We start from the raw sequence: 21,814 nt of genomic DNA, 5'->3' as shown, positions 1-21,814 counted from the left end.
GTTAGTGAACAATTCACGATAGTTACAACACAAGGGTTCTCCTCCCCCCACCCCAAGCCCTCCCACCCCATAGTGTGGCAAGATCTCTGAGAATAAAAGATATGGGCTAAAATATCTTTGCATTATAAGCATAATTGTTAAAAATAGACAGATGAGCCAAATATTCCCCAGGCAAAAATTAATATATGGTATAAATAGTGGCTGCACTCAAATGTGACACCCAGAACCTTGATGATCATTTCATTTTTCGTTCTCAGTTTTCTGAAAATCAGCAAGCAAGATAGTGGGTGGGGGGGGGGGGCGACATTAACATTTTATGTGAGGTAAAATGTTCATTCAAAATGTTTGGAGGAAGCACTCACTATGCAACAAGTTGTCCATCCCCACCCCACTCGACACAGCACATTGGTGACCTGCAAGGACTCTGCAGCAATAATACAGCTCTATATTGCAAAAATCTGTAACTTGAGAAAATAAGACCTGTCTGTTTAAACAGTGTTCCAAACACGCAACATGCGGGAGCATTGAAGTAATTGAATGATAGAAAAGTGGAGGGTTTTTGACACTCCAACTTCTCTGAAAATAAGGAAGAGTGTACCAGATGCTAAAAAAAAAGTAGATGACAATGGATGTCAGGTAAATAAAGTGGGGAAAGAACCCAACTAAGCTAGAAGAAAATATTCCAACAGGCTGTGAGGAATCAGAATTGGGGATATTACACTAAAAGTTCTCAATAGATTATAATAATTAAGCAGTATTGTAAACAAAACTCAGAGCAACAATGCCAAGGAGAAAGAGAAAAATGAAAATTTTACTCAGAGCAAAACAATGTATGAAACAAGAAGTGAGGATGCAAAGTGTGAACACTGAGTAATTGAATTGTGGCACTTTGGAGACGTTAGAAATATGATACCAAGAAAATGAAAGGGCATACAGAGAATGTTGTTAAGTGTTCAGATTTTGCAACTTTTTAATTTTAGTGATTTGATGACTATTCATTGCATTCAGAGTCAAAAAAGGACTGCTTCATGTATGAAGACTTGTAGACACCTAAAGTACTGGTAACTACTTATGAGATGAGATGCAAGCATTGTGTGATTATTTTCAGATGAAGAAAAAAAAAAATGAATCTTTGTTTCAGATAAAAAGATTTACCTGATGTGAGAGACAATAATGAAACTAAATATAATTTGCAGGGGTAGTTAAGTTCTACAGAATTCATATCAAAATACATTAATCGTACAAGAAAAGGATGCTATGCAGTTGACCATATTCACAATTAAACAGAATTTTGTGGTGCACAGTACATATTGCATAGACAATATACTTCACGAAAGTGCAGAGAGACTTGTGCCTAGCAAGACATCAGGCGCATTTAAGGTGGTACCTACTGTGTCTATTTCCAAGAAACTTTAGTTCTGAAACTGAAGTAAGAGGAAAAGGGTAAAAGGAAGAGACCTCCAGCTGTTAAAGTTCTAGGATTGAAGGTAAATATATTAAGATATTTCTTACAAATTCTTAAATAAACAACAGTTCTTTTGCAAATGTCTTTTGCATCCCCCCCCCCCCCCCCCCAAAAAAAAAAAACACCAACACACACACACACACAGAGAGAGAGAGAGAGAGAGAGAGAGAGAGAGAGAGAGAGAGAGAGAGAGAGAGAGATGAGAGATTATGTATTATATGTACAATATAACTTTGCACTTTTCTGGGAACTGTGAAACTTTGGGTTAGTATGGATTGTTTCAACCATTGCCAAGAAACAATACAGCATGCCTTAGCAATACAGCATCATAGAACGCATAGTGAATGCAATGCATTGTGAATTACAGTATGCTGCTTGTTCAAATTATATTGCATGTGTAGTTGTTGAGTGTATAGCTAGGCCGATAAACATAGCAGTAGTAGTTTTTATAATAATATCCCAGTGTGCTTTTGCATCATTTTTGTTAATAATACTTTTCCTTCCTGGTTCAAGTATGTATATTAAATGTTCAAAACTCGAATTGTGTATAATTGCTTATCATGTTCATGTGTAGATGGTACAGCATTTCCTATCTTCTACTTAATCCCTTTCGTTTCGCATCATTTTTGTATTCAAAAAGGTAGTAATTCAGCAGATGAAACAAAAATAATTAGTTTTTATTCTTGAGTTTCTGAAGCAATAATATATTGTAAGTGTGCCCAAATACAATTTACATATCAGATAATGATAGTACGCAGGTATTTGACAGAGCAGTGTGGAGGTAATGATTAGGTTTATTTGACAACAAAACACCTATTTTTCATTCTTACATTATTGTAAAACTGTTGAAGTATGTAAATTTTAATGTGATTTAGAATAGCAGTCACTTAAATTGCAGAAACTGCACATTATTTTGGCAGTATACCTTCCTTAGCAAAATGTGTGAAAACATACTGACCCTATTCAACTTTATTCTAGTAGTTATATTTTATATCAAATTTGTTATAGATCTTGGGTCTTTTAAAAGTTGAGACAACTTGCTAGCTTCCTGAAGGTACTGTGGTACATCTGTGTAGGAACATTTTTTTGCTTTAAACATTCTGAATGTGTCTTCAACGTTGAGTAGCATATATGGTTTCAAAGGCACCAGAGTCCCATCTCTTTGGAATGCTTAGCCCAGATATGTCGACTAAGTTAGTTGAAAGTCTAGGCTAATTCTTGTGATATTTTCATGGTTGGTTAAATTGTTACAGATACGCACTCTTTTAACATTGAATCTCTTTTATAGTACAGTAAACTATTAAAATGGTCTTGACCTAGATTTATCTCGCCTCACCTACAGCACTGTAACAAATCTGTCAACTGATGCCTGAGACTTGACCTTTTAAGTGGAATGCCTTATGCTTGCAAAGAGAACTGTGAGTTAGTAATGCTGCTTAACTAAGATATCTTGGGGAACAAATTCCTATCAGACTACCCCTTCATAAAAATTTAATGTTGGTTCTTGCAGTGAAGCAGTCTTCATCTGGCTAAGATGTCACTTAGATTCTGGGTCACACACACAACACCATGCTTCATCACATGTAATAATTTTTGTCAAAAACTTGATACTAGCTTCTGCTCAGAAGCTGGTAGGAAAAGTGGTTCAGAATTGTGTACCTTAGACGCAGTTAACAGACTCTATTACTTGTTACTCCCCCCCCCCCCCCCTCCCGCCCCTGGGGAACATCGCAATCCTTGGAAGATTCCTACACAGTTCACTGTGTTCCTGATTGATATACATTTAAGTGGCACCTCTCTTTTGAGAAGTAGGGTGTTTCTAGCATGTGAGACATCTACAGCAGGGATTCCCGTATACTGTATGATTAAACAGTCGCTTTGAGAGATTATCTAATTTGGAATTCAATGTAGCTGGACATCAGCTGGTAAAGGATCAGCATTCATCATTTCATTTTTTCCGATAGCATCTCCTTGCACTGACTCCAAGAACAGGAAGAATCTGTACCTTTTTCAGTATGGTAACTGTCATTATTAATTTTTTGTTCTTTATCTGAATTATATCAACTTCAGTATAACCTGCCAGTAATAAGAAGCAATATTCTCATTTTCAATCTAGTGCCTTCCTTCATTTTCCTAGCCTTCCTAAATTCAACAATTGTGAATTATAAATATCATATTGTTATGTAATACAGCATGTTTGCAGTCTATGACCACTGACAGTGAAATACCATCAACAAGTCAGCTCTCACTCCTGCACAGCTGAGTAGGGTGTGGTGTGGAAGTAACTATTACCATTACTAAGCAAAGGTTCTGCAGGTACAACACATTTTTTATTTTACAAAAAAGTGCATTATGTTTCAAAAAGATTCATCCAATTTCACATCACAATAAGTTCTACACAACACCAAATCTGAGGATGGATTTTAAATTATGTGTAGAGAGCTACAAAGTTTTTATTTTCAAAAACAACCATCCAATTTTACAATTGCGTACGCTTATAAAATCGTGTGGTTCTTTTTACAATTATGTCTGGGATCAAAATTTTAATTTACCTTTCACAAATGCTCAATTGTGTGCACAACAAAGATCCAGATGAGAGTCAAAATATAATCCATATTTTTATGAGCATGTCTGGAGTTGTGCATTAATTGGCGTTGCTACGCAGCATCTGAATCCATCCAAATTGTTGGAAGAGGAATCACGTAGGTGCAGATATTCAAAATCCACTACAAGAAAAAAGAAATCACATACTGTGTGATAAAGTGACCTTGGAGGCCAAAGGTGAAATGCAAAATTCATATGCCCATTACGGCCCATCCATCACACAGGTAGCTCATCATTAAAAAGTGCTCTTACATCGTATACCAGTGCATTGATTCTGTTGAAAAACCAAATTTTTAGCATGTTCTCACAACTGTGCAAAAAGCCTGATCTCAAAAATATCCAGGTATGCATTTCCTGTAGCGAGCGAGCTTGCTGGCGGTATCGTGACCATGTGAACATGGCTGGTGCCAAACTAAAATTCTGACCCAAATTTCTATCTTGATTCATGTGAATATATTGGCTTGTGAGATAGGTGTAATCTTTTTAAAATACACTGTATTTTGTACAATTGTCAGTTTTGCAAGCTCCATAGATCGTTAAGTATGACATCTCACTATGATGTGGAATGAGTCAGTTTTACAATTTACTGAAAAATTTGGAAATTTGCTTCCATTTACATGATTGCCGTACTGTTCTATTTGTATAGACATTGATTTATGTGTTTGAAGCAAATTTTAATGTGTGTTAAATTCTTTTTATTGCTGTCTAAGGGATCAAAAATTTTGATTGCAGAATACATCACTCTTTTGCATATAAAAAAAAATCCATTTTTGAAAATATAATGTAACTGGAGAGAGAAAAATCTACTCTTTCCTTGTCATCCCACCTAGTAAATCTACCCTGGATTCTGAGCATCTTTTCCAAATTACCCCTTTTCCAAACCTCACCAGTCCTTTTTCTTCACCACTCTTCCTTTTCCTGCAACTCTTCTGCCAGAAGGATCCCCTAACTACGAAAGCGTGCAAACATTTATACATTGTATATGCGTGTTCTCCTGCTGCCACACTGTGAGTAGGTTTTATATCTATCCTATTACATTATACCACTCCTTTGTATGCCGCACTAAGACTGAGTGATGGATAGTAAGCAAATCTAACCGATCTTGCAAAAAGAAACCTCAACGCATATTTCGCTTGATAATGGTTGTCTACTACATGGTTAATACTCTTTGTACATAATGAGATTCAGTCTAAGAATACTAGAGCCCAGTTTTCATAATCTTATGTCTTTAATTCTGTTAAACATTTTCATTGCTATATCATCTTTCAAAGCATAGTAGTTTGTTGAGAGAAATCATAGTTGAAGTAAATTCCAAATGTATCCTTATTTTTTACTGTTTCTGAAATAGAGACCATGTGTTAGTTGAAAATCCTCTAATGCTTCCACTGCTGTTTCTAGAACATGAAAAATATATGTAATGGTAGACACCTCTTTACCTTAACATCTCAGAAACAGAAAACAACATCTTACTTCCTTCATTGTGAAAAATCTATGACTAATAAACTGAAGTTTTCAGTTAACATGACAAGTGGTTGTTATCACATTTAGATACATTCATTAATAGTCACTTGTGATTAGCAAAATATCATATCCCACTAGCGAAACTGTTTTTAATGAAAGGCATCTACTTTTAATTATGCCATATTTGTTTCAAGTCAGCAAGACTTGAAATAGTAATGTTATAAACAGAATCATAGCTTCCACAAATAAGTGTTAAGTAAAATCAGCACTGTAAGATTGCTGATAAACATTAATGTAGTTACAGGTTTTTACCTTCGCTGTTAATGATATGTGACTGGCACTGTATCTTGTTCACTGTTGCAAATTATGTTTGTCCATTTTTGCTAGCTGTATAATATGTTGGGCTTGGCGAAGAAGAGGCATGTCTATCATGGAGTCCTTGTAGACAAAAGCTCCCTGGATTGAATGAAGTGATATGTCATTAGAATTACAATGTACCCAATTTCTAAGAATTGCATGCTGTACATTAAAAATTACTTTCTTACATAGAAGGTATTTTATATTTTTCAGATATTTTCAGATAGTACTAATAGTTAAAAACAGTTTCCAATAGTAACTAATTTTACATTACAGAGGAAGCAGTCCTTGTCACAATGCACCTATGCAACTTAATAAAAATTATTTCATTAAAAGAAAATATAGTTAAACACATATTTTACTAAAACAATAAATCTATAATATATTTAGATACACATCTAAAAAATAACTCCATAACTTTCAGTATCAGAAAGTTTGAGAAATAAAATTTCTTCTCAGGCTTGTATTTCTCAGATTTACTTTTCTCTGCCTACTTTTGACTTTTCCTCCAATCTTTTAAGAGCTTTCTTTTTAATTATTATGTTGTCATCTTCTAATGTGCTAGTTTTACAACTGCAAGTGTAGAGGTAAAAATGAAAACAAATGGACTTTATTTTCTTGTTATGTTTGGTTTTTGTATGCAGTTCACTGCATCATATGAATGATCAGATAAAAACAGTAGGATCTGTTTGTAAGCAGTATTGTTGATAGGTGCACAGTATTTGTGTCATCTTCAAAAATTCATGTTTAATAACCAGACTGAAAACAGCCAAGTGCCAGTTGCTGTAAAAGTTGCCATAATGTTTATAGCTGTAAGTGATGCAATGTAAATGTTAGTTCATGCAGAAATGTTATGAAAAGTAACTTTTGTGGGATTTGATAGCAGCCAGTCATTGTCTGCTTTTAACTCAAATGGCCCCAGTATTCCAAAATCCAGGTGATGGTTGTTGTGACTACACTGGTGAGGAAATACTGTTGTCACATAGCAAGCAGTAAAGTATTGAAACTGAAATGGCTCTAATGATTGTCAACAAAGAATATTATGTTCTCTTTTGGCCACATTATGTGCTGTATATTTTCCAAGCCCATGAATTTTGCATATTCATATTCAAACTGTTACAGTTGCTTTAAGTCAGTCAGGAGTTCATGTCTGAACTCAACAATGTAATCATAAATGTCACATTTTTTATTTGTCATGAAAACCTAATAATTTGTGTTGTTGATGCTAAAAGTATATTAAAATTGTTTTGTTGAGGTACTGTCACTTGGCCTAAAACATTGTACCTTACTTAAATTATAAAATAAAAAAGAAGAGTAGAGTCCTTCTGTGTGTCATAGTTCAAAGGCATACAGCATTATCTGCTGTAATGGCCTTAACAGTTTCTTCTTCACTCTTGTGTGTAGTAATAAAGTATAGTATTATTCTTACAATATTCTGAGAAGGAAAGTTGCTACTTACCATATAGCGGACTTGTTGAGTCGCAGATAGGCACAACAAAAAGATTTTCACACTTACAGCCTTTGGCCAACGGCCTTTGTCAACAACAGACACACACAAAGACCATTGGCTGAAAGCTTTAAGTGCGAAAATCTTTCTGTTGTGCCTGTCTGTGACTCGGCAACTCCGCTATATGATGAGTAGCAACTTTACTTCTCAGAATATTGTTACATTCCACCCTGGATTTTCCATTGTTTGATAGTAATACTTTTGTTGCACAATTGCGCCATGCTCCTAAATATAAAAGAAAGCAACTTACTTTATGCTTATCACATTGCTGAAATATATTTTTGATACTGGCTTGGGAATATTTTTTCACGCTTAGATGTGTGTCATGAGGTTCTTGAAACATGTTTTATATGCAACCATTAAATTTAAAATACTGTCAATTCTTTTAGGAGAAGTGTTTCATATTGTTTGTAGTAAATTGTGATACAGAATTTCATTATGAAATAGTGTTGAAAACAAAAATCTGTTTTAAAATTGCACAACACAGTATTCATTAAAAAGTAACGCCCTCATGAAGAAAACTGGAGAGAGCCCTATTGGCAGCTATTGTGAAAGTTGATTTGTGGCCTGCTGGTCAAACAGAAGTTTTAGCATTGAGCAATTTGACTTTTCATATGTGGATCATGCTTAAATGTGACCCCTCTCTCCCTCAGATTAATGCAGAGGCTCTGTTGGCAGAATGCCAAACCTGTAATCTATGTGTTTAATCCTCACTTCGAAAATTGTTAAAGTGCAAAATAAGTTATAGTTCACATATGACTTAATGAAACTTGTATTTACTCAGGGAAAATGTACCAAGTTTTGTCTTATTCTTCAGGTATTTATTATAGGAAACAAGGTAAGATTGTCGTTCCTGGATGAGTAAAAGTGGAAAGTTATATTATTGTTTACATTTTACAAAGAAAATTAAATTTATGATGTAACAGACTTGTGAGTATAATGTTAATAATTTTGTCATCAATGGCTTTACAACCTACCCTCAAATAGTCTGATTCACTGCATCAAACCAATGGCTCACCTGTTGTTACTCATTGTGGTATACAGAAGGTATTTGTTTGTACCTCCCACTACATTCATGTTCCTGGTACTGTGCATTTGTATACTTATTATTTACACCCTGGTAAAGTGTGATGGCTCTTATTGTTGAGAGATTATATATGATGATATTTGTGTTAAAAAGTCAATGTTTCATCTGTAGCACTGTTAATAAAAGTAATTATTATGGAAATTAAAGTGTTAAATTTTTTACTAGCAAGGTTGGAAATGCCATATCATCCTGCAGTGCCCATTGTTACGAATAAGATTTCTTTTGTGAGAACTACAGAACAAACTGAAGCTTTAACTCTTTGCATCAAGCAGTTTCAGATGACTTTAATCGAAATGCACAGCCCTTTGAAAGTGGTGACAGGTTTTTTGCCATTATCAAATACAGTTTTAGCATAAAGAAATTTTCCCATATGTCAGTTATCTCCCCTCAGTGTTTCTTATTTTTGGCACGTTTAGCAGAGTAACTTTTGTAAATAATGGAGTGTGATACTGAACAGCTAAATATCTGAGGAGGTTGTAAGGTGGGCTCCAGTATATAAATTAAAAGAACAGCCTATTGAAAGCATTCCTGGGCAAAACATTTTAGGTCTCACTGATGTTGGACAAATATGTCATTGGTTTTGAATATTCACAGTAGTTCAGCACTGTTTGCCACAATGATACACCAAATCTCGCGCTTCATCTGCAGGCACTGCTCTTCTAAATGAACCACTGGGAACACCTAACAACCCCATAAAGTATCTACATGCCATAGCTATTTTCTATTTAACACAGTTAATAATTCATCAGAAGTAAGATGCAGTTGATTAATAACCAAATTGCTACAGAAAAAAAGAAAAATCAGTCCTTCCACAACACCTTCAGTCCCAGAAGTGCAAATCCAATGAGAAGTATTGGCATGTAAGTTTTGTTTAATAAAATGGTAATATTAGTGCTATCATTCATAACTAAGGTGGATGCAATAAATACACAATCAAAGAAGCAGTTACTGTAGATTTTAAAGATACATTTTGCCCTGAAATCAGTGTTTTATGCAATCCACAACTGTGCAGGGTCTATTACTGACTGTTTTTATCCCTCATTGAACATTTCAATTATTGCTACAAAAATGTTCAAAATGTATGGCGAGATCTTATGGGACTTAACTGCTCAAGGTCATCTGTCCCTAAGCTTACACACTACTTAACCTAAATTATCCTAAGGACAAACACACACATCCATGCCTACGGTAGGACTCGAACCTTCCCCAGGACCAGCCGCATAGTCTATGACTGCAGCGTCCTAGACCGCTCAGCTAATCCCGCGTGGCAATTATTGCCACAAAATTACTTGTGTTAATCATAAGAAATGTACTCAGAAGTGTGCTGTCTGTGTTTCCACATACAAAACTTTTTAAATTCTGATACTGTACATTATTCCACCGATTCTCCAAAACTGTGTGTCTTGTGTACAAACTGTAAATAGCCTTTCGCTCTCTATATTTTACGTCTGCCACATTTAGAATTTGAAGGGGAGTACTCCAGTCAACATCGTCAAAAGCTTTCTTGAAGTCTACAAAGGCTTGCCTTTCCTTAATGTACCTTCTATGAGAAGTTGTAAGGTCAGTGTTGCCTTGCATGTTCCTACATTTTTCTGGAATCAAAACTGATCTTGCCCCGAAGGTTGGCCTTCTACCTGTCTTTCCATTCTTTCTGTAAAAATTTGTGTTTGTATTTTGCAACTGTTTCTTATTTAAACTGATAGTTTGGTAATTTTCACACATGTGAGCATCTGATTTATTTGGAACTAGAAGTATAAAATTCTTCATGAAGTCTGAGGGTATTTCACCTGTCTTACATATTTAGCACTCACTAGATGGAAGAGTTTTCCCATGGCTGGCTCTCCCAAGGCAGTCAATAGTTCTCAGGGCCTTGTTTTAACTTTCAGTTGTCTATCAAATTCTTCACGCAGTATCACATCTCCCATCTCATCTTCATCTACATCCTCTTCCATTTCCATAATATTTCCCTCAAGTACACCTCCCTTGTATAGACTCTCTGTATACTCCTCCTACCTTTCTGCTTTCCTTTGCTTGGAACTGGTTTTCCATCTCATCTCTTTATATTCATACAGGTGGTTCTGACTTTTCTCAAGAAGGTCTCTAGATTTTGGCTGTAGGTGGCATCTATCTTTCCCCTAGTGATATATACTTCTAAATCCTTACATTTGTCCCACTAGCCATTCCTGCTTAGCCATTTTAATACTTCCTGTCAATCTCATTTTTTTAAAAACATTTGTATTCTGTTTCGCCTGCTTTATTTTACTGAATTTTTTTTTATATTGTTCCCCTCTCATCAAAATAAATCCAGTATATCCTTCTGTCCCCCCCCACCCCCCGCCCCCCCCCCACCCCCCCCCCCCTCGCCCCATGACACCATGGACCTTGCCGTTGTTGGGAGGCTTGCGTGCCTCAGCGATACAGATAGCCATACCATACGTGCAACCACAACGGATGGGTATCTGTTGAGAGGCCAGCCAAATATGTGGCTCCTGAAGGGGGGCAGCAGCCTTTTCAATAGTTGCAGGGACAACAGTATGGATGACTGACTGATCTGGCCTTGTAACAATAACCAAAACGCACTTGCTTTGCTGGTACTGCGAACAGCTGAAAGCAGGGGGAAACTACAGCCATAATTTTCCCCAAGGGCATGCAGCTTTACTGTATGGTTAAATGATGCTGGCATCCTCTTGGGTAAAATATTCTGGAGGTAAAATAGTCCCGCATTCGGATCTCTGGGTGGGGACTACTCAGGAGGATGTCGTTATCAGGAGAAATAAAACTGGCATTCTACGGATCGGAGGGTGGAATGTCAGATCCCTTAATCGAGCAGGTAGGTTAGAAAATTTGAAAAGGGAAATGGATAGGTTAAAGTTAGATATAGTGGGAATTAGTGAAGTTTGGTGGCAGGATGAACAAGACTTCTGGTCAGGTGAATATAGGGTTATAAATACAAAATCAAATAGGGGTAATGCAGGAGTAGGTTTAATAATGAATAAAAAATAGGAGGTAAGATACTACAAACAGCATAGTGTGAACACATTATTGTGACCAAGATAGACAAGAAGCCCACACCTACCACAGTAGTACAATTTTATATGCCAACTAGCTCTGCAGATAATGAAGAGCTTAATGAAATGTATGTTGATATAAAAGAAATTTTTCAAATAGTGAAGGGAGATGAAAATTCAATAGTCATGGGTGACTGGAATTCGATAGTAGGAAAAGGAAGATAAGGAAACCTAGTAGGAATGAAAGAGGAAGCCGCGTGGTAGAATTTTGCACAGAGCATAACTTAATCATAGCTAACACTTGGTTCAAGAATCATGAAAGAAGGTTGTATACAGGGAAGAGGCCTTTAGATACTGGAAGGTTTCAGATAGATTATATAATGGTTAGACAGAGATTTAGGAACCAGTTTTTAAATTGTAAGACATTTCCAGGGGCAGATGTGGACTCTGACCAAAATCTATTGGTTATGAACTGTAGATTAAAACTGAAGAAACTGCAAAAAGATGGGAATTTAAGGCGATGGGACCTGGATAAACTGACAGAACCAGAGATTGTAGAGAGTTTCAGGGAGAGCATTAGGTAACGATTGACAAGAATGGAGGAAAGAAATACAGTAGAAGAAGAATAATGGGTAGCTTTGAGAGATGAAATAGTGAAGGCAGCAGAGGATCAACTAGGTAAAAAGACTAGGGCAAGTAGAAATCCTTGGGTAACAGAAGATATACTCAATTTAATTGATGAAAGGAGAAAATATAAAAATGCAGTAAATGAAGCAGGCAAAATGGAATACAAACGTCTCAGAAATGAGATCAACAGGAAGTGCAAAATGGCTAAGCAAGGGTGGCTAGAGGACAAATGTAAGGATGTAGAGGCATATATCACTAGGGGTAAGATAGATACTGCCTACAGGAAAATTAAAAGAGACATTTGGAAAAAAAGAGAACCACTTGTATGAATATCAAGAGCTCAGATGGAAACCCAGTTCTAAGCAAAGAAGCAGAAACAGACAGGTGGAAGGAGTATATAGAGGGTCTATACAAGAGCGATGTACTTGAAGACAATATTATGGAAATGGAAGAGGATGTAGATGCAGATGAAATGGGAGATATGGTAGTTAGTGAAGAGTTTGACAGAGCACTGCAAGACCTACGTGAAACAAGGCCCCGGGAGTAGACAACATTCCATTAGAACTACTGATAGCTTTGGGAGAGACTGCCGTGGCAAAACTCTACCATCTGGTGAGCAAGATATATGAGACAGGCAAAATACCCTCAGACTTTAAGAAGAATATAATAATTCCATTCCCGAAGAAAGCATGTGTTGACAGATTTGAAAATTACCGAACTGTCAGTTTAATAAGTCATGGCTGCAAGATACTAAAATGAATACCTTACATATGAATGGAAAAAACTGATAGAAGCCGACCTCGGGGAAGATCAATTTGGAATTCCATAGAAATGTTGGAACACATGAGGCAATACAGACCCTACGACTTATCTTAGCAGATAGATTAAGGAAAGGCAAACCTAAGTTTCTAGAATTTGTAGACTTCGAGAAAGCTTTTGACAATGTTGACTGGAATACTCTATTTCAAATTCTGAAGGTGGGAAGGGTGAAATACAGGGAGCAAGAGACTATTTACAATTTGTACAGAAACCAGATGACAGTTAGAAGAGTTGAGGGGCATGAAAGGGAAGCAGTGGTTGGGAACGGAGTGAGACAGGGTTGTAGCCTGTCCCCGATGTTATTCAATCGGTATATTGAGCAAGCAGTGAAGGAAACAAAAGAAAAATTTGGAGTAGGAATTAAAATACATGGAGAAGAAATAAAAACTGTGTTTTCCAGTGACATTGTAATTCTGTCAGAGACAGTGAAGGACCTGGAAGAGCAGTTGAATGGAATGGGCAGTGTCTTGAAAGGAGGATATAAGATGAACATCAACAAAAGCAAAATGAGGATAATGAAATGTAGTCGAATTAAATTGGGTGATGCTGAGGGAATTAGATTAGGAAATGAGACGCTTAAATAGTATATGAGTTTTGCTATTTGGGGAGCAAAATAACAGATGATGGTCGAAGTACAGAGGATATAAAATGTGGACTGACAATGGCAAGGAAAGCGTTTCTGAGGAAGAGAAAGTTGTTACCATCGAGTATAGATTTAAGTGTCATGAAGTCATTTCTGAAAGTATTTGTATGGAGTGTAACCATGTATGGAAGTGAAACATGGACAATAAATAGGTTAGACAAGAAGAGAATAGAAGCTTTCGAAATGTGGTGCTACAGAAGAATGCTGAAGATTAGATGGGTATATCACATAACTAATGAGGAGGTACTGAATAGAACTGGGTAAAAGAAATTTGTGGCACAACTTGACTAGAAGAAGGGATCGGTTGGTAGGACATGTTCTGAGGCATCAAGGGATCACCAATTTTGTACTGGAGGGCAGCATGGAGGTTAAAACTCGTAGAGGGAGACCAAGAGCTGAATACACTAAGCAGATTCAAAAGGAAGTAGATTTCAGTAGGTACTGGGAGATGAAGAAGCTTGCACAGGATAGAGTAGCATGGAGAGCTGCATCAAAACAGTCTGTGGACTGAAGACCACAACAGCATTTCTTCTGTTGCCCAAGGATTTCTACTAGTCCTCAACTTTTTACCTACTTGATCCTCTGCTGCCTTCACTATTTCATCTCTCAAAACTACCCATTCTTCTTCTCTTATATTCCTTTCCTCTATTCTTGTCAATCATTACCCAATGCTCCTGAAACTCTCTACAACCTCTGGTTCTTTCAGTTTATCCAGGTCCCATCTCCTTAAAATTCCTAACTTTTTGCAGCTTCTTCAGTTTTAATTTGCAGTTCCATCTGCCACTGGGATGTCTTACAATTTAAAAACTGGTTCTGAAATCTCTAACCTACCATTATATAACAAATGTCTTCTCAAATTATCAATAGTGTTATCAGAATTTGAAAAACATGTCACTTTTTCGCATCTCAAATCATTTTTGTGCCATGACTTTTTCTGAGAGAATTGTGGACAATGTGAAGGAGAAAGAGACAAAGTCAGGAGATCTGTTGCACTTTAACCTGAAACTATTTATGGAGAAACTCTCTCATCTTTCTTAAACATAATCTTCACTGGCGTAGAAATATTTTGTAAGATAGGAAAAGGACTTCAAACTTTTCATGTTAAAGAACTCTATATTCATTTTTTTTTTTTTCATGTTTACACTGCTGGGTTCATAAATATTATTAGTCTGCATACACTTATATGGATATTATAGTTGCAGTTTTTCCCGAATAGCCAGCTGCTAGGTGTTCAGCCTAAAATAAATTGAGCATTTTCAGCAGAAATTTTTTCAGCTGTAAAACTATGACTAGTTTGAGTATAGTCTTCAGCACAGTGTGTCAATATTCACATTCTTTTTCATTCTAGAGTCAAGCTTGGAGAACCATATAGGCCATGGAATGCACATATCATATAAACACTGACATAGAGCTTGTTATACATAGTTCAGCTAAATAGACAATAAAAAGGAACAATCAGACTCAACTGCATCTACTACTTTTTATGTAGGGACATGACATTAAACGAGTCTCGCCATAGCAGTTTGTGTGTGTGTGTGTGTGTGGGGGGGGGGGGGGGGGGGGGGGGGGGGGCTCAAATGCTAGTGTGAATATTTTATCCTGTTACATATTTTTTGGGCTCCACAAATAACTCCCACTGTAGGAGAGTGGTTGCCTTTCCCTTATTTTACATAATGTTCCATCCAGGAATTTCCATTATTGTATTGTAATTAGTATTCTGAGGGTCCACTCAGATCTGTCAAGTTCAGATTCACATTTGAATTATGATGTTTTTGGTAGTGTTCTTGAAGAATTGAGTATTTGTTGTACTGAAATGGAAGGATATATGACTCGCATTTGGAAAGTGTTGTCATTGTATTTTTTCTAGATAATGTTATATTCTGTGCCCAACCATTGTCTTGCAGCAAAATTACATAATTAAGAAGTTGGCAACTGATGCAGTCATGGTCAACCAAGGTAAGTAGAATGATATTTAGCATTCACTGTTTGAGATAAATCAAAACACTAAGAGTAATCAGTGGACAAGAACATTCAATTCTGATGCACTAGTACAGGACCCAGACGTATTTATTGCTGGATGGGAATTAAATGAATGAAACACTGATAAGAAATATGAGAGAATTAAATTACATTTGTGAATTTTGAGGAAAAGATACATTGGAAAACAGGAGCAGTTCTCCTTGACAACCAAGTCAGTAAACATCATAGAGAATGTTAGATCTTATTTGGGTTTTGCGATAAAGTATATTTCACTTAATAAGCACTGGAACACTGTATGGCACAGAGATGCAATATAAACATGGCTGCACAAAAAGAGAGAGATATGAAAAGAAAGCTGAACATGTATCTGTATTCGAATGTTTCCTTAAGCCATATCAAATTTGTCACTCTTCAACTCTCTGGCTTTTCCTATCCATGATTCTGGATGGATGTATTGCTTGTACGTCAGACAATAATATATGTATTTTTATGAGAGTTGTTTTCAATATATCTTCAGGAAAGGGAGGCAGTTTCTTTCATTTCTAAACTGCTTCATCCCGAAAGTGATAGGTGGATACACCATAGCCTGCAAACTTCGGAAAACACAGAAATATTATTTATGATTGTATTTTACTGCATTCTTTGTCATGGACCTGGACAGTGCATCCTTTTCTTCAAAAAAGAAGAGGTAAATATCACACTCTGTGCAAAGGAGCGTTAATATATCGATCAATTTAGAGTGTTACAGTAGTAAACATAGCAAGAGATGATATTGCAGTGCCTGTGTTATGCAGATGACGATGCACTGCAACGAGCCCAGCCATTACAAAACACATCAGATGAATTCACAATTGCGAATAATGTCTACCATCAGCTGTAGAATGGAATGACGACAATGAAAATTTGTGCCGGGATTCAGACCCAGATTTCCCACTTATTGCAAGTGGTCGCCATACCATTTGGCTATCCATGCACGACTCACATCGAGACCCAAACTTCCATATGTCGTCACCCATACATCTACGATCTGTACGGGAATACACATAATGAATGTGCGAGTACAGATCGTAGACGTATGGCTGACGGCATATGGAAGTTTGGTTGTGGTCATGAGTCACGGACGGATAGCCAAATGGTAAGGCGACCACTCGTGATAAGCGGGAAATCCGTGTTCGAGTCCTGGTCCAGCACAAATTTTCATTCTACAGCCGATGTTAGACATAATTTGCAATTGTGAATTCATCTGATGTGTAGCAAGAGATGGTGGAGATGCGAACTTAGACATGTGTATTGCTGCTGGTGAAAGTATGTGCCAGCTGCACACTTTGAAATAATCCACATTATTCGCTGCTCCTTACGGTGCCAGAACATAAGCACCACTATAAGGAGTGCATAGCTAAATATACACAATCAAAGTGAACCATTAAAAAGAATATATTACCTGACTAATGTTAAGAGCATAAAAGAGGATGTGTCAGGAGGAAAGGTACATGCATTGAGGGATGATAGTGATTCTGAACAAAAAACTTCATATGGACATATGCCCTGTTCTAAATCATTTCTGAGATAAAAGACCTTTACTGTATACTGTTATTTATTTTCTGTACTATTAAGACATTGTCATTGTTTACAAATTACCACATTAGCATAGAGGAATTGAGATGAATGATTTGACACAGGACTCTTGTGGTCTATCAAGTCTGGAAATTACCGCAAACTGGGCTACAAAAAGTACGTAAGCTGTAGCACCTGAGATTTTAATTATTCTCACCATCTCTTTGTGCAAATTATTAATTCTGGTGAAAAAGATGAATAGGACCATTTATTTAGGAAGTTTAATGTGGTTTAATTTTCTATTGTAAGAGATTCTTGTCTGCTTAGAAAATTTAGAGAGCTCTGGAAATTATATATAGTGCCTTTCTGAGCACTACATAACCATAGGGTTAGGTAAGTTACACGTAAAAGATTACACTCTAGCAAATTAATCAAGCAGAATTAATACGGGAAAAGGAATTGTTATCTGTATGAAGACAGAACACAAGTTAAAAAACATTTTGTACTGATCAGCACACAGAGATGTGTACGTGAGAAGTTATATGGAAAAATAGTTCATTTTGAATAGTTTTGAGGAATCTGGATTCCTTGCTACACTATCTGCCAGACAGCAGCAAGTAGTTGACAGTTTGTGGTGACTTCAGTATACATTTTCTACAGGATTCTGATAGGAAAAATAATCTGCGACCTTATTTGGCTCCTATAATTTGGTCACAGTAATTAACTTTCTAATGCAGGTGGATAAGGACAGCAGGACACTAATTGATAATGTTTTATTTGGTGAATCTCATAGCAAGAAAATAACTGTTTATCCAGTAAGAAATTCTCTCTCTGATAATGATGCACTCTTAGCTGGAATGAATAAGACAGTGGTTTACAGTACTGATACTCCGTAGGGGAAATTAGTCAGAATAATTAATTACTCTATTAAAAATGTTTTTAAGGACAGTTTACAAGATATGATGGGATGAAATTTATAGAGAACCAAATACCAACATAAAATTTAATCTCTTCCACGATATATTTATATCATTACTTGAAAATAGTGTCAGAAAGGACATTAGACAGTTATGTAAAAACCCATGGACCGCTACAGCATTTACAGTATCTGCTGAAAGGTAAAGGGAAATGTATTTGTTGGCAACAACAAGTAGAGATCCTGCATTAGTTGCACACTACAAAAACTGCTCAGAATTACTAAGAAAGATTATTAAAAATCAAGGAACATGCACATAATGTCGTAAATCAGTAATTTCGACAATAGATGTAGTAAAACAAGAGACAGGACAACAAGCCACGGAAGAGGATAACATCACTGCTGAACAGGAAGGAAGGGCTATATAATGATGAGTCATAGGTAGAAAATATATTTAACAATCATTTCTTAAATATGGCAGAAAGTGCAGGGACAAACTCTCATAAAATTCAGTCATATAAATGCATCACCAAGTCCTCATAGTGGAATTAGGAAAATTATATAGCCCCTCAAAAATTGTAGCTCATGTGCATTTGATGGTGTTTCCAATAGAGCACTAAATATTAGTTCCCATATAACAACCTCAGACATTAGAAATACATAATGTATCACAAACTCAAGGCAAAAAGACTGAAATATGCCATCATTACATCCCTTTTTACGAATGATGATAAGAGAGATGTCAATAACTTGCGACCTGTTTCACTGCTGACATCACTTGCCAAAATTTTTGAAAAGATGGCAAGATCTAGAAAAGTATCTTACTTTAGCAACTATAATACCCTCAGCAAATCATAGCCTGGGTTTCAGAAGAGTTGATCTACTGAGGTTTGAGAAGGCTTCACAGGCAGATGCTACCCCCAGACCTAGTCTGCAAATAGATCCCCCATGCCATTTCCCCTCACTCTCCCAATCCTCCCACCACCTACAAAACCAGTCACAAAGGAGTGCCCCCATTGTCTCCCAATACCATCCTGGACTGAAACGACTGAACCACATCCTTCGCCAGAGTTTTGATTACCTATTGTCATTCTCTGAAATACGTCCTACCTGAGATGCTTCCCACCCCTCCTAAAGGGGTGTTCCATTGGCTACCCAACCACCACAACATCCTAGTCCAACCCTATGCCACTTGCAATCCCAACCATCCAACCATTTGGCACAAGGATCTATCCCTGTGGAAGATTCACCCACGCAGCACTTCCTATTCCAGTCCTATCACAGTTTTATCTCACCCCATCACGGGCCAGGCCACCTGTGAAAGCAGCCGTGTCATTTACCAGCTCTGCTGTAATAATGGCACAGCTTTACCACCAACTAGCTGTCCATCAGGATGAATGGCTACCACCAAACTATGGCCAAGAGTAGACTACCCTGTGGCACAACATGTAGTTGAATACAACATGCTTCATTTCAATGGCTGCTTCACTACCTGAGCCATGTGGATCCTCCCTCCACCATCAGCTTTTCTGAACTGCATAGATGGAAGTTATCCTTGCAACACATTCTCCTCTCCCATAATTATCCCAGCATCAACCTACAGTAACGCACTGTCCCATGGGCCGAAAGCTTATGTGTAAATGTCTTAACTGTCCCTGTCTACAACTTAATGTGTCACATTTATGGCACGTATCAATCTTTTCCTACATTGTTGATATACTGACAGTTGTCTTAAACAAAATGCATCTTGCACTGTAATTTTTGGTATCCATTTAAAATGGGAAGACAAAGAAAGAATATGCTCTTCTAATTTACCTACTACTGAATTCTCATGTTGAAGGGTGCTATAAAATTTTCTGCTCTCCTACTTATGAAGAAGCAGCATCATTTAATCAAGAAGACTCCAGTTGAACATGTAATATGTCACACATGCAACTTGCACCCACTTGCAGTCTTTCAGTCACGCAAATTGCATGCGCGCTTGTGAACACTACTGGTAATGCCGTCTAGAGGTGTGAGTAGAAAGTATTAAGTGATGTACAGCATCTTCATCAGTGCTGCTATCTAAGCTTTATTTTCAAAGAAGCATGCCTCTTTACGTTTAAAAGGGCGTGAGTCACTGAATGAGGCTTCTATAAAAATAACATTGTTTTCAGAATCCTATAGATCGTGCCCTGACTGACAGACTAATACTGCCTTAATGCCAGTATGTGCAGTTACATAAGTAGGATCTGAAGCAATAGGTAAGTAAAAATCACCAAACCCTTCTCTCTATTAATCGATGATGACTTTTTAAAAATATATGGTTCATATATAATCTTCCATGAAACACATTCTAGCTGTGAGCATTGAGTTCGAATTTTTTTTTCTGTGATCAGGAGACTACTTAACCACCGGTAAGACAAAACCCTTTATGTGACTTTGTAAGTTTTTCTGGCATAACATTGTTGATAGTCTCCTTGGGTTTGCTGCCAGATCCTGAAATTAATATGAAACAATATTTTGGCAATCCACCTTCCACCCTCTTCAGGAGAATGCTGCTGCTGCTGCTGCTGCTGCTGCTGCTAAGTCCTGCTCATAACTTATGCCAAGGCTGCAAATCGTCATCCTATATAGACCTCCATATCAAACATGGTGCATGCACTGCCCACCAGTGTTGCTGACCTCTAAGACCAGGCTGGTAGCGCAGCCCTTAGGAGAACAGCATCCTGCTAAGGGGAAAACCCTTCTCTCTATTAATCAAATTGTCTGCTAATCAAATTCCAGTTGCCTCTTTATAAACACTGTTCCAAAAATAGCAAGTACTGGCAATTATCACAGTTTCGTCAAATTTCATCCTGTGTCCCTCACTTAAGCAAAATCCTGCTACCGACAATTTTTCAGGTTGCTTTAGCTCCACGTGACAGTAATGTTCCACTTACCTGTCCTGAACTGTGGCCAATGTACAAAATTTTATATAAGCCTGGCTTCCTAAGTCCCAAATTATGTCTGACAGAATTGAGTAGTGCCGTAATCTTGAAAAATGAGTGGGTCACACACTTAATGTTAAAATTCCTTAAAATTCTTCCAGTCTTAAATGGTATGTTCCCAGCAAAAGGAATAAAGGCCAAAGATCTAGGAGTCTCTTCTTGCACAACTGGGAATGGTCCAAACTCCATAACCCAGAGTTCTAGGAACTCCATGTTCATTCTTATCATGCAGATAGTAATTGGCATGTGTCAGCTTTCAGTGAAAACTATGTCCCAGAGTACCATCATGTACCTGGTGAAATATTTAACATTGTTCTTAGACTGTGTATTAGGAGGTGTGAAACATCAGATCTTATTTGATGGTGGAAATTTTTGAGGCTGGGTCCTTCAGATTTACTAGTGACTTTTAATGTAGTGTCTGTATTACATGTGTACCTCTGGAAGAGTCTTTGAGTTTGATTAATGAAATACTGGATGAAAAGTTAGTGAAGCTTTGTTGTCATGTACTGACATCCACATATTTTTTGTTTAATGGCAGCATTTTTTAATAGACTGACGGACTTCAAGAACAGGGAACGAGGACTTCAGATTTGCAACATATGTGGTTCTGCAGGTCAGTGACGTTACCTTTTATGTCTGGCCTCATGGACGTGATGTTCTCAACAGATTTTTGGACTTCAGCTGTCTTCATCCCAGCATTAGATTTACCACGGTGCTCAAAAGTGATGGGAGGCTTCCATTTTTGGACATCAGGACTAACCGAACAAGTGATGATGCTCTTGGACATAGTATTCACTGAAATCTACCACACAACAAT

General features: G+C 37.1%; 1 protein-coding gene across 9 annotated transcripts in view; it reads right to left on the bottom strand.

Annotated features, from left to right (window-relative positions):
* LOC126172355 (citramalyl-CoA lyase, mitochondrial-like) overlaps positions 1-21,814 on the bottom strand; it is a 224,401-nt gene that overhangs the window by 26,075 nt on the left and 176,512 nt on the right. For 4 of the 9 annotated variants that reach the window (XM_049920882.1, XM_049920872.1, XM_049920883.1 and 1 more), the window contains exon 8: positions 4,825-5,986. In XM_049920882.1, the coding sequence (XP_049776839.1) occupies positions 5,882-5,986 (105 nt within the window). In that variant the 3' untranslated portion in view covers positions 4,825-5,881. Of the gene's footprint in view, positions 1-1,656; positions 4,192-4,824; positions 5,987-21,814 lie in introns of those variants that run through there. The other 5 variants (XM_049920880.1, XM_049920875.1, XM_049920876.1 and 2 more) reach the window with 3 other exon arrangements.

This window comes from Schistocerca cancellata, chromosome 1 (assembly GCF_023864275.1).
Source record: "Schistocerca cancellata isolate TAMUIC-IGC-003103 chromosome 1, iqSchCanc2.1, whole genome shotgun sequence".
Classification (NCBI taxonomy): domain Eukaryota; kingdom Metazoa; phylum Arthropoda; class Insecta; order Orthoptera; family Acrididae; genus Schistocerca; species Schistocerca cancellata.
This window is presented reverse-complemented; position numbering and strand designations above follow the sequence as displayed.